The 26,461-nt window shown below is 43.6% G+C and overlaps 1 protein-coding gene across 1 annotated transcript in view; it reads left to right on the forward strand.

Annotated features, from left to right (window-relative positions):
* The window catches only part of LOC137899420 (ephrin type-B receptor 1-like), a 46,200-nt gene that overhangs the window by 13,154 nt on the left and 6,585 nt on the right, over positions 1-26,461 (forward strand). Inside the window, exons 3-15 of the mRNA XM_068743454.1 lie at positions 3,725-3,789; positions 4,393-4,683; positions 4,823-5,041; positions 5,112-5,292; positions 8,847-9,002; positions 12,152-12,414; positions 14,232-14,307; positions 15,498-15,622; positions 20,990-21,152; positions 21,528-21,633; positions 21,946-22,007; positions 22,109-22,306; positions 25,150-25,397. Of these exons, the coding sequence (XP_068599555.1) occupies positions 3,725-3,789; positions 4,393-4,683; positions 4,823-5,041; positions 5,112-5,292; positions 8,847-9,002; positions 12,152-12,414; positions 14,232-14,307; positions 15,498-15,622; positions 20,990-21,152; positions 21,528-21,633; positions 21,946-22,007; positions 22,109-22,306; positions 25,150-25,397 (2,153 nt within the window). The remainder of the gene's footprint in view (positions 1-3,724; positions 3,790-4,392; positions 4,684-4,822; positions 5,042-5,111; positions 5,293-8,846; positions 9,003-12,151; positions 12,415-14,231; positions 14,308-15,497; positions 15,623-20,989; positions 21,153-21,527; positions 21,634-21,945; positions 22,008-22,108; positions 22,307-25,149; positions 25,398-26,461) is intronic.

Here is a 26,461-nt window from a genome sequence, read left to right on the forward strand (position 1 = left end):
TTTTCTTCACACCAGCCATGTCTAGTCGTGTAAATCTACTGTGGTTGCCTAGTTATGTCTATTTTTTTTTTTGCTGATGCGACGTGTTTTTGAACTGCTGAGCATCCCGTTTTTGAGACAACAGGGTCAGTCCATTAGCAGGCGCTTCAGACTGATGTCGAAGGTTTAAATGATCAGGTGAGACAAAGCAAAGTTTCGCTTGCAGATAAGAGCGGTTTCTGAGAATATAAAGCCTATTATGGGGCCTTCGGGAGCTCCTGTGGGTTTAGTAAAAGAAACTTGATCAGATATATTTGCTTTCATTCAATCCTCTATTTGTTTAGCCGCTCCTCCTTGTGTTTAACTCTATTGACATAATGCTCGTCAGGGATGTGTGGTGAGTTGTGTTGATAGTTCAGGGCTGTGCACCCTCAGAATGTCAGCTCGGCCTATGGATGTTTGATTCATGCACATCTGCATCTCATTTTGCATTCACGTGACTCGGTTGCCCTTCTATGATTCTGTCATTCCACTTTGACGCCTGATTGGCCAACAACTGTCTCTGCAGGCGGTGTGACATCTTCCTCTCTGGGAGGGCGTGTGTGTCTTCCTATAAACCCGGACATACAATATATACGCACACACAAACACACATGCATGTCCTGAGGCATATAAATCACGCTATTTGTGTCTCTGAGCTGTGATTCTGGTTAGCATACACCAGGCTAATTAGAAGAAGATGAACCAACCCCACTTTTGGTTTGACCCACACACACAAACGGGAGGAGGCAACAAAACAACCAAATTGCGCCTAATTCAGCATCTGTGATAGAAATACTTTTATTTCTCCCTCGTTGGCCACAACAAAGATTTAACAGCCTCTTTGACAGCTACAATATCGCACAGATTTACCTGCCTTAAAGTGTCTTTGGTTTCATTTGGCGGTGTGGTTGTGTGTTGGCTTGTGGGGGTGGCGGGTGCGCTGAGATCACAACCTCCAATATGTCAAAAGTAATTAGGCTGATCGGAATGTACACCCCAGTGTGCGCAGAGAGGTGTGTGTGGCGGATGCAATTAATTAGGCGGTTAAGCAGATGCAGTCTAATAAGCATGGATGCGTTTCTGAAGCAGAGGATTCAGGTTATGCTGTTATGATTTGAATCGTTTCTTTTTTTTGTTTTTTTTACTTCTGAGGGAATTGTTTGCAAATGAATAAAGATGCAAAGATTACTGAAGCACTTAATAAAAATTGCATTTTCGTCATTATTGAATGTCGCTTTAGCACAATTTGCCTTTAGATGGTTGATTCAAATGTTGATGTATTCTTGTTGTAAATTGAGTTGTAATTCCTCCCAGTGTTGGGTTCTCCAGCTGTCTGTTCTAAACAAGTCGTTTCAAAATGCCTTTGTATAATTTCAATAAGCGTTTTCTTTCTGTTTGTGTTATATACTTTCATTTAAAAATTTTATGGTGCCACTGAAATAATCCTAGCAAACATTTTTAGTATCAGAGGTAGTGCTCTCCTTATTAGATCCAGATCCAACAAGAAAAATATCATCCGGTGCGGGAAAAAATTATGAAATAATCAAATTGACAAAACAAGATTTAGATTAGGTTAGATTAGTGGAAGAACTGAACCTCTTTATCTTTTTTAATGTGATGTATTTGAGCTAAGAAGTTTCATATACTCAACCTGTATCTGAAATGATGATACAGAGATCTATTGAATCATAAACACTCAAACTGCCTGAAAACGCACCTTTAGCTCCGTGTTTGAAATAGAAATACGGTGCCATGGCAGAGCACGAGAATTAGCCATTGTTCTAGTCCTTAGATAAACCCCTGCATCAAATCCCTTCTTGCAAGGCTTTGCTGGAAGGTAGTCGTGGCTTGTACGATTACATGAGCTATATCAACATCTCTTCTGTCAACATTGTGGATTTCTCTCTATTTGATGTTTATCTTTTTAAGCCTCTTTTTTTTTCCGCTGCGCTTCAAAGACATCTGAACAGGATTTTTTTTTTTGCAAAAGTCTAAAATAATCTGGCTCTATATTCCGCTGTGCATCGGTTTATGAAAATCGTAAACGATTTAGTTGACAACATGTCACTAAATGCACCAAGACTACAAATTAGATTGTAACTATTGTCACCGTTTGTGTAAGCTTTGCTTCAAGATTTTGAAAGTCGATTATATCTCTGTGTGACAAGCATTTCATTTTTTCCCCAAACGACCTTCACTCCCGAGGGGAGCTGAAAACCCGGGTTCTTCCATAATTAGGCGAGATCGCTGACAAAAACAACAAAAGAAGCACCCAAGGTAGAGGGGGAGATAAAAGACACTAGAGTGGAAGGAGAGGATGAAGGTGTGGAGGAGAGGAGATAATGAGAGGCAGGGTGACGGAATGAAAGAGTGCAAGAGGAGGAGAGCATGTCAGGCACCAACGAGGGAGGGGGGGATTTGCTTGTTTGCATGCGGCTGCCACGTCGTGTGATGTTTTTGAATCTTTTCACTGTGTTCCATTACGAAGGGCTCCATGTTGGGGTCTGTGGTGGCGACATGGCGACTGACTGTGCCAGCTCCATTAAAAAAAACAACAGCTTTTTATTTATTTTTGCCAGTTCCAGTGTCTCGGGTGTCCGTTCACCACTTAATGCTCGTGCAAGTAGTGTGGGAGAAGTGAAAGTACACAAGCAAAAATTATATTTGAAACGCGCTAATAGGAGAGTAGCCGTGAGTTCATGCTGAGTTCCCAAAGTTGTAACATTTAAACATAATTCAATTCAATTCAATTCAGTTTTATTTATATAGCGCCAGATCACAACATAAAGTCATCTCAAGGCGCTTTACAGGATTAGCAGGGAAAGACCTGCAGGGAAACACAGAACCCAACTTGACCCAATACAGGATATTTGGAGGTAACTCATCAGGTAACATGCTATGTTGGATTTAGCGCATTTACCAGCAAATAAAGCCATCTGTAATAAAGTATATGGCTTAGCTTAGCACAATTTAAAAGATGTCTTCCGCCCTTCATTTGCACTCGAAGCAGCCCACCAGTTGCTCCTAGGTGGGCCCAGTCGTTAGCGGCGTCTGCAGCTAATCTATAGATTACATTTACCGGTAGATGTAATAGCTTTCCGTTTTACTCCATGAACACATGAAGCATATTCTCTACTGAAGAAAGGAAACATTCATATACAAATAAAACAAGCAGTTAATTGTTGTTTCGGTGCATATTTACAGATTCAGTCGACGCGTGCATCATAAAACACTCAGAATAAATTATGTATATTTTATGATGATATAGACTTTTTTTTTGTGAGTAAAATTTGCCAAATCACATTAAGGAGCATTCCTGGAATCCTCAGATGGTGCAGCAGTCCTGTAATTTGAGATGGATTCAAACGATGCCGGGAATGAGGTCTGATAGCGGCGTTATCTGCAGTGTAAATATGAAATGGTGGTCAGCGACGGCATCATTTTTACCTTCCTCTCCGCGTGAAATCACCCTAATAATGCATTAGCACCAACAGAGGCCTGGCTTGTTTGTTGCTACTTCTCTCTTTAATCATATGGGGGTGGGAAGAAGAGCAGGGAAAGCTGTAAAGTGGGACTTTATGAATATGAATGACACGCATCATTTTGCAGCGCTCGACTCTGTGTCTGAGCTGACTTTTAATTAAACTGAAACCTGCCCTCTTCCCCGCAGCTTCCCCTTTTCACCCTCTCTTTTGTCTGACAGAGACGGTGATGGATACAAGGACGGCGACGGCTGAGCTCGGTTGGATATCGTTCCCCGCCAATGGGGTAAGAACAATGGGCAAAAGGTGAACCGTATGTGTGTAAACGCATGCGTGTGCGTTACCCTTGAGGACGGGGAGTTTGCACACACAGGTTGCCGCTGCTCTATTAACGAGTCTGTCAAAATCTTAATTACAGTTGCAAGGTGACACCAATTAAGTGGCGTTGATGCAGAACAGGAGGGATTGGATTAGATGCGAAGGCTAGCAGGAAGTCCGCAGTGCACAAACGAATAGAATAAGATGACATCAAATAGAAGCAGCTTCATTAAAATGAGGTCTGGCTTTGCTTGCACTCCCCGGGTTCTGTAAGCGGTGACTTGGCTACTGGCCGGTCGCAGCGGTCTCTCCCGTGTGTGCATCTGAACCGAGTTGCTCTAATAATGATGAATGGTTGTCCCTGTACAGGAAAGAAAAAGGTAGCGAGGGGAGGAGAGAAATGGATTGAGGGAGGAAGGAAGGAAAAGAGGGAGAGACAAAATGCGAGGGAGGGAAGGAAAAGGTTTAATTTGTGTCAGGTCTTGGTAAACCCATTAATCATTTTAGCCTCTCATCTCCTCTCTTCCTCTGCCCCCCCCCCCCCCCCCCCCCCCGGCTCATATCATTCCAGTGGGAGGAGGTGAGCGGGTACGATGAGAACCTCAACACCATCAGGACGTATCAGGTGTGCAACGTGTTCGAACCCAGTCAGAACAACTGGCTCCTCACCACTTACATCGACCGGCGGGCGGCACAACGCATCTACGTGGAGATCCGGTTCACGGTCCGCGACTGCGCCTCCATCCCCAGTGTTCTGGGCTCCTGCAAGGAGACGTTCAACCTGTACTACCTGGAGACCGACAGGACCGTGTCAGAGGGCGTCACAGGGGTGGAGTACTGGGCGAATGCACCTTTCCTTAAGGTAATCCAGAAGTAGGGAGTCGGTTTCCCACGGAATCCATGATATTTCATTTCTTTGCCAACATTGAGGTCGATTTGAACCAGGACAGAAGACGCTGAAGGTATTAACCAGTTTCATTCCATCTGCCTGCATCTGTAAGGTGGACACCATTGCAGCCGACGAGAGCTTCTCCCAGGTCGACTTTGGAGGAAGGCTCATGAAGGTGAACACGGAGGTTCGGAGTTTCGGACCGCTGTCCAAAGGAAGAGGGTTCCACTTAGCCTTCCAGGATTTGGGTGCTTGCATGTCTCTACTGGCTGTCAGAGTATTCTACAAGAAGTGTCCCAGCATAGTGCAGAACTTCGCCTTCTTCGCAGAGGTATGGTCTGGAACCAAACGAACACTGCGTTGCTCTTTTCACTGCTGCCCAACGCTCTGATTCTGTGCAGACCCTGACTGGAGCGGAGTCCACCTCATTAGTCATCGCGAGGGGAAACTGTATCCCCAACGCTGAGGAAGTAGACGTTCCCATAAAGCTCTACTGCAACGGCGACGGAGAGTGGATGGTGCCCATCGGCAGCTGCAGCTGCAAGGCGGGTTACGAGCCTGACAATGGCAACGTGTGTCGAGGTAAATCTAGCTACCAAGCTAATGCAGCAGGAGGAGCATGCTCGAACCAAACAAATAAATGCAACCTTAGGTTTTTTTATTACAATAATGGTATAGAAAATATATTTTGGACACAATGCATGTATATGAAACCTTTTATAACAAACTATTTCTTGTCTGTTTGGCCCAAGGGGGCAGGCGGCAGTGTTCCACATGCTAATATTAACAGACATAGATTCAGGTGAACACGGCCCAGAAATAGCCCCTCTTCCCCAAGTGTTCCATATATCTCTACTTTTTATATCTGGCCTCCTTCCCCATTTCCTTGCTGAAATAGTACCCATTATTTCTTCATTTCCCTGGAGCGTCTCCACATTTTTTTTCGTGGGGGCATGTGAGCACAGGTGTCCGATGTATATATACATATGGTGAAATGATAAGCGAGGCTTCTTCATTCCCTGCTAATTAAGGCGCTCCAGTCAGATTAGGCTCCTGAAAATTAGTCTTGGACTGCAAGCGTGTGCCTCAGAGAGATAGCAGGCTGTGGCAGATAAGAGAGAGAAAAGATGACTCTGTCTCCTGCGAAATGAATTCAATGCGATTGAAATCAGCCTCGGCTTTGGTGCCGGCCCTTCAGCGACAAGATGTTTTTCCTCCCTTATATTTGAATGGGTAACAGGCAATCCTCGTGGGAAGCAGTGTTCTGGTGATGCTGTGTTGATTAAAACATTTTTGGGGGGTTAGACCCTGTGACATTAAGTTCATGTACTGGTTCTCGGAATTCTCTACTGGAAGATTCACACAGAGAAATCACAGGTCATAGGAGAATCATACGAGCTTTAAATAGAAATGTATTAGAATACATAAATTATACGTGTTGTCAGCATTAATTTATCCCAGAGTGTGAAGCGTTTAGAGGCACATCTTTGGCGCGTTGCGATCATCAGTAAATCCCTCATTTTTAAATTGCCTTTCGTCGCCATGTTTGCATTCAGGGGGAGACGCATTAGAACAGGATGCTGCGGGGATGTTTCTGATGACGGCTCTATTATTGGTGAGGCCTCAGGTGATTAGTTGTGTGTGTATATATCGCGTCGTGCTCTTTATGTACCTCGTGCTTCACCCCTGCGTTACATGTCAGGCTTTAAGTGATGTTTTTCTCACTATTTCTGAAACCGTCTCACTGAATGGCAAAACAAAACCCAAAAGTCCTACATCCCTGGAAAGGAAAGGGAAGAAGTTCGAGTTAAAGAAATGCAGACTCTGTGTACTTTGTCGTGTTTCTATCGACTGTTGCCGTTTCTTTTACACAGTGTCTCACCAATTTTATGAAGAGTGTGTTCTGTTCTAATCATTGTCATGCTGGGACTCATCTAGTTTAGGCACTTTATTCTAAAGTTTCTACTTTTGCATTGAACATTTCCATCATTCGTGTTTCTGAAAAGATGCAACGCAGAGACAGACTCCGCCGAGGTGGCCTGACAGGTTTCGTGATGCCGCCTCTACCTGCACCTGCTGCTCGTCTTTTATTTAAAGCTTGAGCTTTAAAGCAGCGACTGGAGATGTCACGGAGCACAGAGCGTGTCCTGCCTGCCTCCAGCAAGTTGGCGTTCTTTTTTTTGGTGTGCTCTTCAGCTGATAACGACTTGGCAGGGAGCTGTACTCACTATCAGAACAGATGGTAGTCTTCATGTACGTGTGTGTGGCTGTTTTTGTGTATCAGGCTACAGAGAGTCTATTTATTCAGCAAAAAACCAGCACATTGTGCAAACCATCCGGTAAAACTGGATCAACACCAAAGTGTGTGTGTGTAAATTAAACAAATATTCAAATCGACCCTTTCTTCACATCCAGCAGTCTGCAAATGTAAGCACTAGTGCTGAATGCACACAAACTACCCCTGCTGTGAACCACAGCAGCAACGAGAGTTTCTGCAGGCCTTTCTCCACATGCACACAAACACCAACACCAACACATGCACACAAACACCTCCACATGCACACCAACGCGTTAATGGATCAGCGATCCTGTGAGCCAACTTGTCTTCCATGTGGTCGCTGTGCAACGCCACACAGCTGGAGAAAGACACACAGGAAGATGTAATTAATCTTCCTTCCTCTCTTCCTGCGAATATTGAAGTAAATACATCTGAAAATCACCTACTTTTCTAATGGTTGATTTTTTATATACATTTTAACAGTACTCCTTTAACGTTACTCTTGGAAGAGTTTGTCCAAAGTTGTTGGTCCACATGAGAAATGCGATGCTTCATGATAGCGTTGTTTTATTTTTTACTTTTATCTCGATGGGACACTTAAATACTAATAGACTATTTAATACTTTACACACACACATATGCAAATGAATAATTACCTTTAAAAACCTTCACAAAAGAGAAACTGGGAGTACAGAGAAAGAGAGAGACTTGTTGCCATGGTGACATACCTCATGGGTATGAGAGGGGTTGTTGAATAAATGAACTGACAAGCCAGGTGTCTACCTGCATATACACTTACACGCACATCCAGGAATACTTCAAATGAAGTCTGATGCTCAGGATGATCTCGCACCGAACCAGAACCAGAACCCGGCTCGGGTGAAGCCTGCCGGATGACATCATCCAGAGGTTGTGCCTGTCCATCAGGAAAAGGATTACTGCTGTGGACACACAATAATTACTCAGTGTAAATTATAGTACAAGTACAAGTACAGGTTGAAATGCCCATATCACGCAAGCTACTTTACATATTTAACACAACTCATCAGAAGAGAAAGAATCATAAAGGGATTCTAAATACTTTTATGTAATCTCTTTCTGTCTCGATCAAAAAAGAACTGAGCTTTAAACTGTTTTAAGTTTAATTTGTGACACTTATTTTGTAAATACTCCACTAATGAATATATGCAAATGTTCCTTATTTGGTTTTACGGCATCGGAATCGCCTCAGAGATAAATTTACCATTCATTAGGGTGGTAAAGGGAAAACAAAGTGTTAAAGATAAATCAAACTGGTAAAGAAATTACAAGAAATTGCTTTTGTTAGCCTTTCGGCAGCGCTTTCTAATTTCTCATTTCACACCTTTGTTTTTTCCCGATTTGCTTCTTTTTCACCCATAGCAATAATTCTGAAAGTGTTTATCTTGAGCCGGACTGCTCTTCTTTTACTCCGAGATGTATCAGTCACTGAAATCATCAAAATACAAATAAAATCCAACCATGTTCATCAGAAAAAAGGGAATATCAATGTTGACGTTGCTGACGGAATATCTGAGGGTATATTGGCAGTACAGGTTTCGCTTGAAATGTTCATATTGTGTCTGTGTTCAAGGCCATAAAGGGTGATTCCATTAGTACATATGGGTAGAACTGTTTCTGACCCAGATAAAGGAACTGGAGAAATAAATCCAGTGTTTGTAAAAATTCACATGCTAATATGCTTCTATCCTCAGAAGACAGGAAGCTGTGCTTTGCCACACTCAGAAACGTTGCTCAAACATTTGTTGTTATGGTCAGGAGGCTGAGATGTTTCTATGATTGTACCCCCCCTCCTTCTATCTGTGCTTTTTCTCCACAGCTTGCCCTCAGGGCACCTTTAAATCTTTCCAGGCGGCCGGATTATGTCAGCAATGTCCGCTCAACAGTCGCTCCACCATCGAAGCCGCCACCCTCTGTGTTTGCAGGAATGGCTATTACCGTGGAGACATGGACAAACCAGAGGACGGGTGCACCAGTAAGTCACCGTGACATTAAACCCGCTCAAATCATGTGGCTGTATGCGATCCCGGTGCGCTTCGGAGTGACCGAGACGGTTTGCAGAGGTGGACTTTTGCACCACACTGACTACCGTAATAGCTGAGGAATTACAGCAGATCAGCGGCGGACGTTGGTGACGGTCCGATATTTCCCTATTGAATTAAAGGCCAATATCTGCTTTGATTTATTATTCCAGCCTTAATTTCGTGTACCACATTCAGATTATGCTGCCACATGCTCCCATCCTTGTTTGGGGATTTGGGGATCAGTAAGTAATAACACTGCCACATTCCTCTGGCTTTCCGTTGAAGTGAATATGTGTTTAGTGTGTTGAAGAGCCATATTGCTATGCAAGACGAGGCACGGAGTTTCAAAAACGCTGCCTCTCAGTTCCACAGAGAGATGGTGAAAGTAGGTTGAGACATGAATCATTTGGACTGTCTCTGCAGCAAGTCTCAAACTGTGAAAATGTGTGTGTGAGTGTGTGTGCATAATGGTGACCTGGATACTTCACGTTTTTTTTGGTTGTGCCAAGAAAGACCAGTTTCAGGGCCAGGTCTTTTTTTTTAAAGTTCCTCCAGTTCTTCCCAGGTTCTGCTTGTAGCCTGTTTATTAGCCTACGTCTACCTGTTTCTCTTACTTTGATAATGTGATGTTATACTTTACTAATTATTATTCCACACTTCCTGGAGCGAGGATAATGTATCTCTTTTCAGTCTACCTGACTGACAGGAAGGTCACTGATTGGATAATATTATCAGTATGAATCCGTGTGCATTCGATTTTAAGTCTGGTACCGGCACCAGGTCCAGCAGTTCTTTACATCTACTCATGCGTTCATTAAGGTGTTATTATTGTTTGAAGTTGACCTTGAGAACATTTGGTCTTTTTATTAGTTACTGGCCACATCTAACCTGCAGAATATCAATGAAACATATAAGCAATGAAAATCTCATCTAAAATTACTCTCCAGTGGAAGAGTTATCATGACTTAGATCTGCATCCCCTGTCAATGATGCAATGATGCAATGAGCGGACATTGCATTGTGTGTGTATATATATATACACACGCACACTCTCTCATCCGCTCTACTTTGTGCTCTCACACTGAACTGGAACTGGAAACAGACTCCAGAGTTGTTTGAGGATATCATAAGGTGTCACTTAATTAAATAAAAAAAAACAGTTTTACTTTTAATTTGGTATTGAGTCTCAAACTAGTATTTTTGTTCAAATAATGATGACTAGCTGAAGGCACTGGCTGCCTCCCTGGTGGAGGTGTAAGAAGAGTATATATAACACTTCATCCTAATTATAGTAAATAGAAATATTTTCCACTGAAAGGAAAGTTGAAGGTTGTACAGAATAGAAATAGCCAGATTTAGATTTTAGGCTTCAGAGAAGGGAAACGGTTGAACTCACCGACCCTTTGCTTTTTTTTAGGGCCTTCCTGGTTTACTTTCAGTGGGATTTTATTTGTCACCGACTTGTGGTATGTTGGTTTATATTGTTTATGTATTTGTAAAAATTGCTTTTGCATGTTTTTTCGGTTCGTTTTTATTGTCCTATAAACACAGGCTGCCCATGAAGGAGAGATTGGATTGCTTTCATTGGCCCACCCTGTATGAGACCTGGAACACAATCCCGTTCCAGAGTTTGATTGATATCTCCCTTGGTCGGTACTTGTAAATTCACCTTAATGGTCAAACACACCAAACCTCATTGGAAGTAAACCAAATCTTTTAGGTGTGGAAGTGTTGCTCTATTAATGAACCATTTAATGGATCAACAAGAATGCATCGTTGCGTTTAGCTGCTGTTTAGCTGCTTGGGTGACTTGTCAAAAATTATGCTCATATTTTGCTCCTTATTAATTTTTTATAATTATTTTTTACATTTATTTCAGCAACAGAAACCAAAGATAAACACCAAGCACAATTGAAACCCTTTGGAACCCATCCAATGCACTGTCCCAACGTCCGGGTCATGCTGCCCTGTCCATGCCGTCCTAATGATGGCATTGTCTCCACAGTGGATCTGTCTAGGAAAAGTTTGATCGAGACATTGTGGACTTTTCTTCAAAACATTTGTTTTCAGGACTCAGAACTACTCTCAAAAATCCAAAACCAGACTTCCTATATTGCAATGTCTACTCAGCTCTTCCCTATACACACTATGCATGAAGGACCGGTTTTAGAATGGCGAAAAGTTCGAAAAAGCCTCACCGGCTTTCTGACAGCAAAAAAACGACTTCCTCTGTGAAGAGGTGCCAGGTGTCAGCCTACTCTGCCTACACAGCTTCGTGAATTACCTCCACGCCTTCAATGTGAGGGCAAAAACAAATGCAGGTCCGACTTTTTTCAGATGCAGCGATGAGAAACAAGAGCGACGCCTCTGAAAAGCGTGGGATGGGAGTTCAACGCGGGAACGATGGTCACTGTTTTTTAATTTGTATAATCACATTTGCATAAAATCAGATCGGTGCGATGGAAGAGCGAGTGCATGATGCAAGGATATTCTGCTGATTGTCACTGTGTAAGCTGCTTAGAAAACAGATGTAGCATATTGTGTCGGCAGATTGCAGAACAGGAAGCCATTTCTTCCGAAACAGCTTTTAATGTTGCAGCTAAATGGTCAATTTAAAGCAAATATTTTCATCTCCTTTTTTTTTTTGTTTGGATCAAAAGCACAATGGAGTTAATATCTGTGTAAACACACCACGTATACCAGTGTTTATGAGTATGATGGTTATAATAATAATATTTTTTTGGATGCATCATCTGTCCCAGTAGATTTCCAACCCTCTAATGATTGTTAGCGCTTTGATTCCACAGTCTCTGTTTGACAAACACACACACGCTTGTATTCTACAAGGCCGTCTCAAAAGCTCCGCTTCGCTGTGATTTAATATCAGCCGAGGTTTAAATATCTGTGCCGTGTTGCTGGGTGTCATGAGCCCATCTAAGGATATGTCTTTAAACTGTGTTGTAGTTCATAATCTAAGCAATTAATGTATTCCTTTATTCATAAAATGTTTGTCACACTTTTCCCGAAAGCTCAACTGTAATTGCTTGACGGAGATATTTTTCTTGATTGATGTCCTCAGCATTTCATCTCCTCCTTCCAGGCGTCCCTTCAGCTCCCCGCCACTTGGTCTCAGTTGTCAACCAGACGTCAGTTCTCCTGGAATGGCACTCGCCTCGCGACATCGGGCACCGCGGAGACTTGTCGTACAATGTCCTGTGCCGCCGTTGCCACAGCAGCGAGCGTCGGGCGTGTCAGCCGTGCGACGACAGCGTGGCGTTCATTCCAGGCAAGCGAGGGTTGATGGACACGCGGGTGGAGATCAGCAAACTGCGAGCTCACACGTCCTACACCTTCGATATACAGGTTTGTCCTTTGAGCCGACGGCTCCCCAAAAGAACTCACCTTTGGATTTCAAACTTTACGGAAACCATCTGTACACGTCGTAGTCAGACACACCAGTGCGGTCGTAAATACAAACGTGCAGTTGTATTTGTTGCTCCAAATGTGGGCTTGGATGGAGAAATACCTTGGAGCTTGGGAACAGAGCCGAGGACCATGCTGATTGGCTGGATGTCAGAGATGTGGGAATCCTAAACTGAATTTACAGGGATGGGAACAGATCAGGAGGATGGTAATGAGAACAATCAGATGGGTGGAAGTGTTCTAGAGGACAGGCCTGAAAGTTGGTGATGACTGAACTGGAGTCTTTGGCCAGGGACTGTTCTGGACAGGCAGGCTAACCTGGAGGCATAGGCAGCGCTGTTGATAGGCCGGGCTGGCGCTCAGTGGCGTGGAGAAGCTGAGGCTCCATGGAGAACAAGCAGGCTAGAGGGTTTGTGAATCCATGACCAATCGACTGGTCGATTGCACGCCAGAGGCTCCCAGGAAGGAAATACAGACTGGATGCTGCAAGCAAGAATCTAGCAGAAGCTTGAAAGGGGCAGTGTTGGCACAAGCAGCCAAGAGCGATGATCAAGTCACCTGCTAGCATCAGAGCTGTGGCCTTGGACTCAACATTTTCATTTTGCAAAGTGTCATTTTGCACTTTGGTGACAACTTCATTGACGGTTGTAGGTACAGTCTGCGAATGCTGTCAAGGTCATAAAGTTCATGAGCATATAAAAGTATATAAACTACATAAAATAAAAGCTTGGCGTAAGCCATTAAGTGAGCATCGCTAATTACCAGGCCATAAATGCCGGTTATGACCATCAATGTGATTAACGGAGCCAATGACAAACAATATGTGACAGCTAATTAAGTAGTCTTTAAAATGCACGGGGATGCTCTTCGTCTTCTTTGTGTTGGCGAGATGAGTGACGGTGAGGCAAACATTGGCAGCACACGTGGAAATGAGAAGCGTCTCATTGTTGCTGATAATGGACCGTTTTTTAATTCTCTCCCTTGGGCAGCAAACATTCCATTCTTACCTTCTCAGCTTTGGATTTCTCAATTTGCCAAGACGACTCGAGACAACGGCGCTCGCCAAGCTGCATTTTGTTTGGGAGCTGCTCATTTGTTGTAGGAACGAGTTTGCAAGTTTACTCATGCCTGATGTTGGGCCCGGAATATTCATCCGAACTCCTGTCCCCTTAATGAACAGCGGCCGGACATCCTCAGGCAGGACTTAAACACTAAAGAGGACAGAGCTTTTACCGATGGAGCGCTTCAGCAATTTAATCAATCACTTTTCAGGACTTTTTTTCATTTTAACTGTTTGGATAAGACTATATTTTATCTTTATGTTTATTATAACAGTAGGAATTTGTATTGTGGCTCCGAGGCTCCATCGTCAAGTCAACATGTTCATATAGAAATATATGAGCAAACATCTTAAACTCCCTCACGGGGGCTGAAGGGTGGATGCTAGGATGACGGCAGACCAGACAGGGGCGTGGGTAGAGGGCAGCAAAGGCAATGACAAGCAGAGGGACAGATATGAACGGGTTTGGTGACGACGGAGGACAAAGAGATGCGACATTACATCATCGTGTAGAAATCAACAATCGACGATAAGAAAACGAGAAGCTGCTGCTGTCTGAAGTCAAACGTTTTCAGAGTTCATCAGGATCCAGAGTGTTCGATCGGGCATCTTTACCATTTTTGTGCAATAACAGAACAACATTATAAGTCATGTCTGGAACGTGGAACAGCTGACCGTGACCCTTTGTGCTCTACAGGCAGTCAACGGAGTCTCCAATAAGAGTCCTTATCCCGCCCAGCAACTGTCAATCAACATTACAACCAATCAGGCTGGTGAGTGGGGAGTGCAAGAGCTGCGTGTGTGTGTGTGTGCGAGCATCTGGGTGGATGTGTGCAGGCATACCCTCAGGCACAGTGGATTATGGCGGCTAGGGGGATGAAGGAAATTGAGCTACAGCTTTTTAATTCATAAAACATGTTATAAGCTTGTCATCTCTCTCCCTCCGTCTCCTTTTCTCTCCTCCTCCTCTGTCTTTCTTGCACATCCACAGCTTTTCATCCTGCCCCCATCCAACTCTCCCTCAGTTCTCTCGTTCCCCTCTTTATCCCCTCTCCTCTCCCCCCCCCCCCTCTCGCTCTCTGTAATTCTCAGAGACTATAAAGTGAGCCGAGTTAAGGCTCCATCAATGCTTTATGGAGACAGACACAAGTGATATTTCCACCGCTTCCCAAATTTAGATTTAAAAGGTACTTCGTTCTGATGGAAAACACATCATTTACCTCGTCTACGGAAACTCAGGCTCCATTCCTTATTGAGACACGATCCGCCGTCACCCCGCTGCTTTTCCGGACTCATTTGTTACCACTGGCAGATGAAGATCCTCCTTATCACCGAGGTCTTTTGGTACTCAACAAAAAAAAAAAGCGGGATTAAATTATTCAATAGACTATACAGTTTTTCCACGACATATAGGAAACCCAGTAACATGCCTGTTGTGGCTATATTTAAAAAGATTCTCAGGCTGTCAGGAAACACATGACTGCGGTCGACTCACGCCGCTCATAAAGGCATCACAGCGTTTACTGAGAATTATGGGCTGTCTCGTGTGGGATACACATACATCCTCTCTCTAAATATAACTTGCATCAATTTGACACTCTTTAAAGTCGCAGTTTCAATCTCCCCTCCTCTCTTCACTGTATACTTTCACTAGTACAAATATGGTAAACCCATCTCATAACCCCCCCGAGGCCAAACTATGGAATAGATTACAGCCAATAGCTTCTGTGTTGTGAAATTATGGGTAGAAATGCATCATAGATATTACTTTTGTTTCCCCATCGGTGACATGTGCAGTAATTTGTTTTCATGAGGATGGATGACAAAACATTTTTTATCCTGGGTGTAAATAATCCTCAGTAATATGTCATTACTTTACATGCTTGTGAGTCTTCAGACTGCTTAATTCATCCTCCATGTGTGTGTGTGCGTGTGTGTGCGTGCGTGCATGTGTTTTTAACAGCTCCTTCAGTGGTTCCCATAATGCATCAAGTGAGCTCAACAAGCCGCAGTTTCTCGTTGTCATGGCCACCTCCCGAACAGCCGAATGGAATTATCCTTGACTACGAGATAAAATACTACGGCAAGGTAGAGTGGGATGATGAATGTCTGCGTATTTGTGCTTTCTGGCGGTTTGACCACAGATGATCCACGGAGCGGATAAAATAGGTGAATCAGCATCTGCTTTATATAAATCACTGATTACAAATGGAAGAATGTTCCTCCTGTGTTTCCGATCGGTTTAGTCATATCATATATCATATCATACAAATGGACATTGGTTCATCTGCCCCGCATCCATGGATAAACAATCAGAGGACAGAAAAAAATCAGGGCAATTTTGAACCAATTTTGGAAGCATGCGTGATTGGATTTTGGTCCTTTTGCCTAATAAGTGAATCTGTCGGGTCATAAATAAAGAAATGTGTGCTGCTGCACCCATGACAAATGCACAATGTGTCCATCCACCATTAAATTATGCAAAATAATAACCTATCAATGTCTATAATAATTATAATCAATCATCACCTGGCACTTAGCATAAGCGCTAATGGTTGATTAAAACATTATTATCCTTTCAGCTTTTGCTGCTCAAACATGTGACATGATGAATAATTAAGGCCAGGCAAGAATGTGTCGACGTGTTTCTCGGATTTATACTTTCTCTAATTTATGTATTTCCTCTCATTTGTGCTTAATGTCCGTTAAAAAGTTCTGTTCATGCATCATCCTTTATGCAATATTAATTTATAATAAGTCTGGATTGATCTCGGAGCCATGATGCATATTTCATGGGGCTTGTTGTCGAACTAACAGGTTCTTGCAGTGATGGAAGAGCATCTCTTTATTCCAGCCCACATCAAATAATAATCGCAAAACGAGCAGCGATTCATTAACAAGTGGCCACAGTGGGATCTTGTCAAACTGCAAGACGGTGGTTACTTCAAATAAAGCTTTATTGATTAATTGAATCTGAAAATGCTGCGTGTAATTCTTCGATGAGCGAGTGATGAATGGACCGCGCAACATGGATCTGTGGACTGTGGCAGATCCAATTATATCAACGGTTTAATCGGTCAAGTGACGTGCAAATTAACTCATCGCTAGGAGAACCAGAACATCGTGGAAAATGGAAAAGGACATTAGGAACACCAGTTTGGGGAAAACGGAAATGAGGTCACCAGTATTGCTCATAATTGACCTAATGAATTTGGCGACGCACCGCAGGAGAAGAAACTACATATTTGATAGCAGTATAATTGCATCTCTTGATATTTTCTAAATGATACGACGCATGGATGCAGTTTTTTGTCTTTTAAACTCTATATTGATTGTTATGCACCCGCCATAATCCACTGGGAGGAATCCTACCGTGGTTGTGGTTTGCACTCGCTAGATCGCCTGTGCTGTTCGGTGAGTTTGTTTCCTGGGTTTGTCGAGCCCTCCATTGATGCGAGTCTCTCTCGGTGTGTACCTTTGTGTACGAAGGACAGTCAGTCCTCCTTTAGACATCGACCCCTCAGCTGGAGCGCTGCCCCGTGGGCCCGAAGACGGGGTCGATGTCTTTGTCAGCCAGGTGCAGGGAATATTTCCATTCTCTAGTTATTCCTAGCTGAGGGGATAAAACGCCATTCTCTGGATAAACTCACCAAATGCTGTCTTGTTTCCTAACAAGACCGCTTTATGGAAAATGAAATAGGACAGTTTCCTCAGAAGAAACATCTAATTCTCAACCGCCGATTTTTGTCCCAGTTTGGCAGAAAGGAATATTGTGATGAAGAAGATGCCCCCAAACAGCTTTTTGCTGGGTTTGTCAACATCCTGAAAGAACTGGAAGGTCTTTTTTTATCTACCTTGTTGAATCACTTAAACACAATTTATCTGCTGGTGGATGCTGTTGAAATCAGAACTCCGACTACTCTAAAGTAATCAAGCCTCCAGCTTTCCTACAGTCGGAAAGCTCCTAGTCTAAGACACAAAGCACTTCACGAAAAGAAACCATTGATTTAAGCTAGGTTGCATAAAGGCTGTCAAACCCGGGGGCGCCGATGAGGGGCGTCTGATTCCACGGAGACGCGTGCAGGGCCTGATTGCTTTCCCATCAAACACTGTTGCTCCGGGAAAGAACCAACTCAGAAGGACAAAACCGTGACTACATATCTTATCGTCTTTGTAACGCAGTCGGTGGGAATTGCAATGCATTTGGAATCGGAAAGTAGAATTAAAGGCACATCTATCACCCAAAGCGAAACATCTCTTCTGAAGCCGGGCCATCAGCTGCAAAAGCACTGCTGATAAATTAAAGCCAAAGAACAAAGCACCTACGAGGGTTTGTGTGAGATGCACCAACAAGAAAGCCATGCCTGCCATCTTCCAATCCTTTCCACAAAACTGGAGAAGCTTGTTTCTATCCTGTCAGAGAGCCGGTGCTTCTGCAGCTCACTTGTTGAGATGTACAAACTTTAAACCCTCAAGACGTGTCAACTTTTTTTCTTATCCGTACTTTTTGATAACAAACACTGAGGCACAATCATTGACTCCGTGACACAGATTCCAATTTCCCAGCACAGCACGCTGTGGCATATGGCCATAATATTTCTGCACACCGGATGGAAAAGAGAGAAAGAGTGTTTGTGTTTTATTGTTATTGCTTCTCTTGGCTCGCTGTGTGCGATGTGCTAATATCCTAAAACTAAGCCAGGCTCAGACACAACTGTCCAACGTGATGTAGCTTCTTATAATATTAATGCTTATGTGGATCTTTTTCACCAAGAACATCATTGCATTGTTGTTTGATGACGCGTCTGAAGCCTATATTAAGTTTTCCCATCCTGCTCTCCTGTCTTTGAAGCATGAAAAGAGTAAAAACTGTTTGACATTTTACCGCAGCAAAGCCTCCAAGGGAAGGAATTGATGGAACCTCTCACATGAGAAAAGTCTTCAAACCTTAAAAAGAATTCCAGCTCCTTATTTTTTTTCTCATTGAATGTCACAGGACTCTTGGGAAGGAGTTTAGGAGGCCTGGCTGTACAAACGGTCTCATTTTGTTACGAGAAGCAGCGTTTAATATCTGGTCTCCTCGCAGCAGCTGCACAATGGTTCCTTTCAACAATGTCTGTCATTGCACAATGTCAACTATAGAAGCTGCACAACAGAACATGAACAGATCTCCTGTTCATGCTGCAGAAGGAAACTTCAGCAAACAAATTCCTGCAACAATAAAACGCTTACTCAAGAGGCGGAGTTGCTGCATAGCGGCATCCATACATCCAAGACTTTTTGGTGAAACTATCGTTTCGAGGAAAGGAGCAGAAAGTTGAGATTTAGCCTCTCGGAGAGCAATTAGAGCGAAAAGAAGTGCACTCAGTGAGCTGTACTTCAACTGCAGTCTTTAAGCTCACAGATAAAACCCTTTCTTTGTCAAAATCAGGGCAGCGACTTTTATTGTACGATGGCCTTATTTGCTGCTGCGTCGCTTTGACTCTATTTAACATGGAAGCCAATTAAAACCCAGATTCAAAGGCTGACAGTTTGTTCTTTCATTGTTTGGTCTTCATTGGTGCACATCATAAAAATTGAGGGAAACTGTATCTTTCAGTGTTGGCCAGCCAGCTGGATGAAGTGCCTAATTTAAGCTCGTGACTGGAGGAGTCCTCGAGGAGCAGTTCGATGAGGTTGGATAGGGAGCAGAAAGGTTTTTCTTACTAGAACCTCCTTTTCTGATACTTTGTCATTTCTCCACCTTCATTCCCTCCATATCCCCCCCCACCTCCCGTAGCCACTATAGATAACGCGGTTTTAATGGAGTAATTTTGATATGGCACAGGGAGGCAGGATTTTTACCCACTACTTATCTCTGGCTACCAGACATTTCTAGATGGGATGCCCCCTAACCTTTTCCCTGTGGCAAGGGAACACGCATGCACACACACACACACGCACACACATATACCCTTCCAAATCCAAACTCCTATCCCCATCACAAAACCCCCTTTTTCTAAGGCCACTTCCTAATATAACTCCCCATATTTCACTTCGAGCCTCCAAACTCTGCAGCTGCATTATGTCCCACTTACGACAACAGTCTGGCTGGTCATAATAAAGTATAAACGGCTCACATAGAGGAAATTACAGCCTAATGACATCAAGTGCAGCGCAAAGACGTACAGGATTAACACTAATACATGGCACAATATAAGACATAATGGCTAGATCCACAGGACCCCCCCCCCCTCTTTGCCACAGTTAAATCCTTTTTTTATTTGAAAGACATGGGCGAGAGGAGGCTTAAATGGAGGGCACACAAAGATATAGGTAAAAGGTTGTAGCTTTGGGTTTATGAGATACGACAATAGGTCTGATGGCTAATTCACCTCGGCAAGAGGACTGGGCAGAAAGATGGCTAAATGCTCCGGAGGATGCGTCTCTGGGCAACAGCTAATTAACGGCATCATCAGTTCATTATATTTTAGAATGTGTAGTAAAGACTGGGTCAAACTGGTGGGAAAAGAGCAAGCTGTCAAAAAGAAACGTATCGAGTTTTGATTCAAATACAAAGAAAGACTAAAGGAATAATGATGACTGCAATTTAGATGGGAAAGATAGAGTATGCTTATTTCCACATTGTTTTGTTTTTTATGAGCTGAGGATTTGAAATATGCCCTTTCCTGCCTTCTGCCACCACCTCAGTAAAATCCAAGTTTATGAAATTCCGTTTGTGCCGCGCAAAATGCTAGAAAATGACACTCATAAGAAGTAATTGCAAAAAAACAGCAGAACGTCTCCTTGTTTTCATTTTGACCACTTGTGTACTTGCTACCTCATACCTCCAGTCCATTCTGGCACAAAAATAGTGTTTTCTGGATGACAGGTTTCTGTATCAGGGTCCGTCGAAATATCGCTTTTTTGACTCTAAGCAAAATCCCTTTTCATCCTTGCTGAGCGAGGTCTGTCGATTATTTTTAGTAACTGGGACAATATTTTGGAAGGAGCTTGTATTTTTCTTTGTTGTCATTTCTTTATTATGCCAATTCCACTCACCTGTGTTGTATTTAGTTGCCCACTGTAGATCAAAATAACAACATCTTAGGAATTCTGCGTTAAATTTTAACTTTTTGTAATTGCTAAAGACAAGAAACGAGAGTGTGTGTTAAACCCAATATTTTTTTCTTTTATCAGTGTAAAAGAATAGAGAAACGCAGAGTGTGATCGAAGCTGGCACAAAATAAATGGAGGAATTTAAACCCATCATGTCGCACCATCCTGCCATCACTGTGGTAGCACAGTCTGAAACTGGTAAATGTTGCGGTTTGGACTGGAAGACTTATTCTTGTCTTAGCTGAAGGCCAAAGCTGAGTTCTAAATTTAGTCTCTTGTAGTCTGTGCTTGATCAAGTTTTACAGTCTGTCTTGGATCGCTGTGAAACGTGAATTTCTCTCCCCACCTCCTGCTCAGTCCCAGACGTCATTGAACAGCTCTGTTGTCCAGAGCGAAACGCCCAACGTTGTCCTGGAGGGACTGAGGCCAGGGACCGGCTACGTGGTCCAGGTGAGGGCCCGCACCGTGGCAGGCTACGGGGCCTACAGCAGGGACATGCTCTTCCAAACGCTCACCGACGGTAAGTGAGCTGGCTGGAGTGTGTGCAGGTGGAGGTTATATGGTGGAGGAAGGAAGGAAAGTGCACGACCTAAAGAGCAAATTGAGAGGTTGAGCGAGAGGGAAAATCTGTCTGTGAAGTAATTAAATCCTGGCCTACTTGGTGTGAGTGTGTGTGTGTGTGTGTGTGTGTGTGTGGGTGTGAATTTATGTGCGCTCGCAGACATGAGCCATAAAATGAGCCTTGCAAATTATTTTTTTTATGTGTGTTTGAGAGAACAGTCTCAATTTCTCGGCGGTGGTGTGTTTATCTGACGCCGTCTCACAAGCGTCACAGGGGTTTGCATTTGTGTGTGTGTGTGTGTGTGTGTGTGTGTTTGTGTGTTTGTTTCTGCAGACGAGTACAAGTCAGAGCTGGGCCAGCAGCTCTCCCTGATCTCAGGCTCATTAGTAGGGGGGGTGTGCATCGTCTCACTGGTCGCCATCACCATCATCTGCACCAGGTAACGCATACACAAATGTCTTACTGGTCACCAGGTGCAGTTAAATCAGAATTATCTCAACGCCACTGAATTACAAACCGGGCGCCTCTCCTTCGTGTCTGTTACTGTTTCTATTATGACACTTGTTTCACCCTCAGATAAAGCAGGAAACGATGCACCACACAATAAACAACAACAAATCCACCACACATCCAGACTTTGTTGGACTGTTTCTTTTAGTGCAACGGAGGAGAAGACAACTAATTAGCATTTCTAACTTTTCCAACTTTCGTGCAACATTTCTGCCTCCCTCTCTCCTCTCTCCTGCTGTAGGAGGAGGCAGCTGAAGGAGAGCGTGTACGGCGACAAGCTGCAGCAGTACAACGCAGGAGGAGGTGCCACCAGTTCTTCAAATGAGCGCTGTGCTAGCACGTGCTAACATACACCCACCTCCGAAAGCAGTGCTTATATTTACACCTTCTAATTTTCCCATCAGAGGTGAGCCTGAGGCCGGACATGTTCAGCGGTCCCACCCCCACTGTGACCTTTCCCACACTGTCCGAAGGTCACAGGTCACCAGGGGTCAAGATCTACATCGACCCCTTCACCTACGAGGACCCCAACGAGGCCGTTCGGGAGTTCGCCAAGGAAATCGACCCATCCTGCGTCAAAATAGAGGAAGTCATCGGATCAGGTAGAGGGCTTTACGCTGCCTCTCACGTTGTGCCTGTAATGTGCCTGTAATGATTTCAGTACGTGTCAAATATTGCTGTACTTTAATTCTTTTTATAGAAGAGCTTTTACTGAGGAATAAGATTAAAGTCACAATCCCTGTTCGTTTTAACTACGCTGCTTCAAAAGCGGACATGAAATAAGTAAATCTTGACTTCTTTTAATGAGTCTGTGTGATGACTGTCGCAGGAAAGATCAGGCTCTCTATATTAATCTATTACTACAACCATGCCACACTTTTGTGTCAATGAGAGAGAATCTGGAAACTGCTTTATTGTCTCCCTTTGAAGTCGTCGAAATGTTTTATTCATGATGAAAACTTTCACCAGAATAAATTAAAACCGTCTCTGCACGCTCTATTCGGCTATCTGAGCTCTCGTTTGCAAAAAAAAAAAGAAAAACAAATGCTGTGTGATGTTTGGCAAATGAGAAAGTTGGATGTTGGAAGTCTCAAAAGCATTCCATGGAAGCGTTTTAGCATTACATCCGTCGGACGGAACAGCAACATAGGGATCACAGTCATAAGATCAGACAGAACACATGTAACATTTAAAGTGTGCAAAAGTTACCATTCAGGGTTATGATCGTTGATCGGTTACTGCAGGACCATCGTCGTCGTCGTCCAGCCCAAGCGTCATTTCATTAAACTCTGTCACCATAATAACTCGGCCTGGAAGTAACGATCGGCTTCTGGGTCAGCTATATGCAGTCAACTCTTACATGTTAAATTCATTAATTGTATATTAGTTGCACATATGTGTGTGTAATGTCTCTACTCGATTTAAGTTAAAACAACACAACTAAATCAACATTTCACCTGAATGCTGCTTCTGCTTGACAGATCTCCAAGCATTGATTGGTTCTTCACTGATTGATCTTTGTCTTCTACCTCAAAACCAAAACTGATCCATAAATGTTTTCATCCACCGTTATACCCTTGAGATTTCCTATTTTTCCACAGACCAAAAACCAATCAAGTCCAAATGACCGTGGAGCTCTGGGGGGATAAAGGTCATGAACTGGACTCCCCTCGCCGCCGAGAGTGTGTGCTTTCGGCTCTGGCCTGTTGAGCCACTGTGAGAGGCTTTTTTCGTAATCCCTCCGTTCCCTGCTTTATTTTCCTCAGGGGAAGGTTTTCCACCTCGGCTAGAGGTGACAGAGGAGGGAGGGGGGAAACATGGGCCAGGGTGATTGAGATGTGGTCGGACTTGGAGCCCTTAAACGGTTGAATTTCTTCCCCCTCTGCCGTGGAAGAAAGTTCAAGTTCATCCACACCTCTTTCCTTCCCTTGCCTCCCTCTGACTTTCTCGTTGTTTTTTTTCTGTATTTCTTTGGTACTTGCTCCCATCTTCACTTTCGCTCTGTGATTTAGCCCCTCTGGAGTTTTTTGGGTTTGTTTGCATATTGAGAAATGCTAAAACAAAGAACCAAAGGGATAATGCCACAACAACAGATTGGAGGGAAGATAAAAGACGAAAACACCCGAAGGAGATAGTAAAAATATCCCACCTCAATCTCTTTTCCTCTCCCCCTATTTCTATACACCCACACTGTAAAAAATGCCATTCATGAAAAGCTCTCCATTTGCCTGAGGACAAGTCCTGACACACTTTGATAGAAGAGAACGGGCCAATAGGATCGCTCCTTGACAAGCCACTTAGTTTACTTACCGTATGTGTAAATAAAAAAATTGAAATTTTAGGGAAAAAAGCACATTTATATTTATTTTCCTCTTGCATTTCCTCTCCATCGATGACTGTATTTAAAAAAAAAGAGGTAGTAACATGTCAGCTGATCCCGCCTCTTTGCAAAAGTCACAGTTTTCTTCCCTTTTATCCTCCCATCCTTCGTTCTCTCTTCACCCTTATTAGGTACCAGAATAGTCTCATTTCCATCTTTCACTTTTTCATTTCCCCCCCATCCTCTCATTGTGCTGGTTTACAGCGCTGACAGCAGATAGTTTTTAATGAGCAGTGAGATGTGGAGCAGAGATCACAGTGAGACAGGACGACGTGGCCTGTCATCCAATTCCCATCACTCATCCATTATTCACACACAGATTTTAATCTCAGGCGTAAGGCCTTTTATTTTGAAGTGATATTCAATTTTCATATCCCAGAGAAGGGCATGGCTGCATTTATTTTGACAAAAGAGGTATGGGTGTCCTGCACTGTAAGGGAATTTTCTGCACATCAGGTTAAAACCAGTTCATAGTCTGTACATGGAAATCGGCAAACAAGCTTCCTTTCTACGTGGTGGCGCAACATCGACGATGCTGCAGGTTATCAGACAGACTAAACTTTTGTTCATGAGGTCATCTGGTCGTCCTTTCTTAAAACCAAGACAGAGCTACTTCTGGAAAAGCACCATCATTGTGTCCATGAGCAAAAAGCCCTTGATCTCAATCAAACAGAGCTGCTCAAAGGTCTTCAGTATATTAGAATGAGGAAGAGGAGGTCAACTCCCACTACTGAGGGTATTTATCTGTTTTACATGCCCTGTTCCACCCGACTGCTGCTCAGCTCAGGATAATATGCTGTAGTCTAATTGATAGGAGGGTTTTTGCTACTCGGCAGTAGCCACAGTCTTGCATTTTACCACCTGAAATTCATTTAAAATGCATTTATTTATTAGCCCATTTAATTTACAATAATGTATTTACTGGCTCAGCATTCACGGCGAGCATTAAATGCAACGCCCCCCCCCCCCATGCATGATGAGTCATCTGCTGTTTCCCAAAGACCTACTAATTACCGAAGTGCAGAATGCTTTAGTTTCATCCAGTGATGATTTTGTCTCCTGCAGGTGAGTTCGGGGAAGTTTATAAAGGTCGTCTGAAGCCTGTTGGGAAAAAGGAAATTCCCGTGGCCATCAAGACTTTGAAGGTCGGCTATTCCGAGAGGCAGAGGAGAGACTTCCTGTCCGAGGCATCCATCATGGGCCAGTTTGACCAACCAAACATCATCAGACTGGAGGGCGTCGTCACCAAGAGCAGGCCGACGATGATCATAACGGAGTTCATGGAGAATGGAGCGCTGGACTCGTTTCTCCGGGTACGTAAGTCACAAGTTCGGGTGTGGTCGTTTTAGCATTGCATTTACCTTTTGTAGTGTGGATTTGGATTAAGCACTGGGTTCTGAATCAGACGTGGCTGCATCCAGATTATTCTAGGTGGGTAACACCCTCCATTAACCAGCAAGATGAGCACAGGAGGAAAAGCAAATTATATGAAGCAGGCTTCCCATCACGAAGATGCATTTTCAAGTCCATTTAGACTCTTATTCTGGACCTCTCGGCTGCATCACACGCTCATCATCACCCTCAGCAGATTGAATCTGAGTGCAGCTGAACGAGCTGAGAGCGATTTGCCGACTTATGAAGCGGCACAACCTCTTCCTCTTTGCTTTTCCCGTCTTCTTTTCCTCCTCGTCCTGCCAGTCTAACCGTCTCTTTGATCGCGCCCTCCTTTCGAGGCAGCTCTAAAGACAGAAAGAGAGACTCTTTGATGTCTGGTTCTCACAGCGTGACCCGTTTTGACTCACAAATCATCCGCTGACTCATGCACACACAAACGCGTTTATCGATCTCATTGGGGTTGCTGTCCTAGCGTGACCGTCTTGCAGGCACAGAGACCCAGAGAATCAATGTGTGATGTGCGTGTACCTAGAAAAAGGTTTTGCCTGCAGAGAATTAGGCTCGGGGAGCATCAAAGGTTCAGTTTGATGCACAAAGTGAATTAAAAGCCACACACACATCACCTTGAAGGAGGACGTCAGTGCTGTTTACAAGACGTTGAACCCTGTCTGGCCCAAAGGTGAAAGAGTTCAACGGCAGAAAAGCCAAACCGTTTGTGACAAATTTGTGCTGTTTTGTGCTGATTGACAGCCGAGTCTGGCAGGTTTATATACACCGTACATGGTCAAGAATTACAATGTAGGGTGGCGCCGCCAAATAATCATACAGAGCCTCCGATTGGGTCACTAGCGCAAGGTGGGAGTGGCCAAATTTAGGAGACTTTGCTTCCATTTTTGAATACTGGGGGGAATTTGAGTGGCTGATGCAGTCAACACGCCACAGGAAACTTGACTGGAGTGGAAATGCGTCAGGTAGCTGTAGG

The sequence above is a fragment of the Brachionichthys hirsutus genome, chromosome 9 (genome assembly GCF_040956055.1).
Source record: "Brachionichthys hirsutus isolate HB-005 chromosome 9, CSIRO-AGI_Bhir_v1, whole genome shotgun sequence".
Classification (NCBI taxonomy): Eukaryota; Metazoa; Chordata; class Actinopteri; order Lophiiformes; family Brachionichthyidae; genus Brachionichthys; species Brachionichthys hirsutus.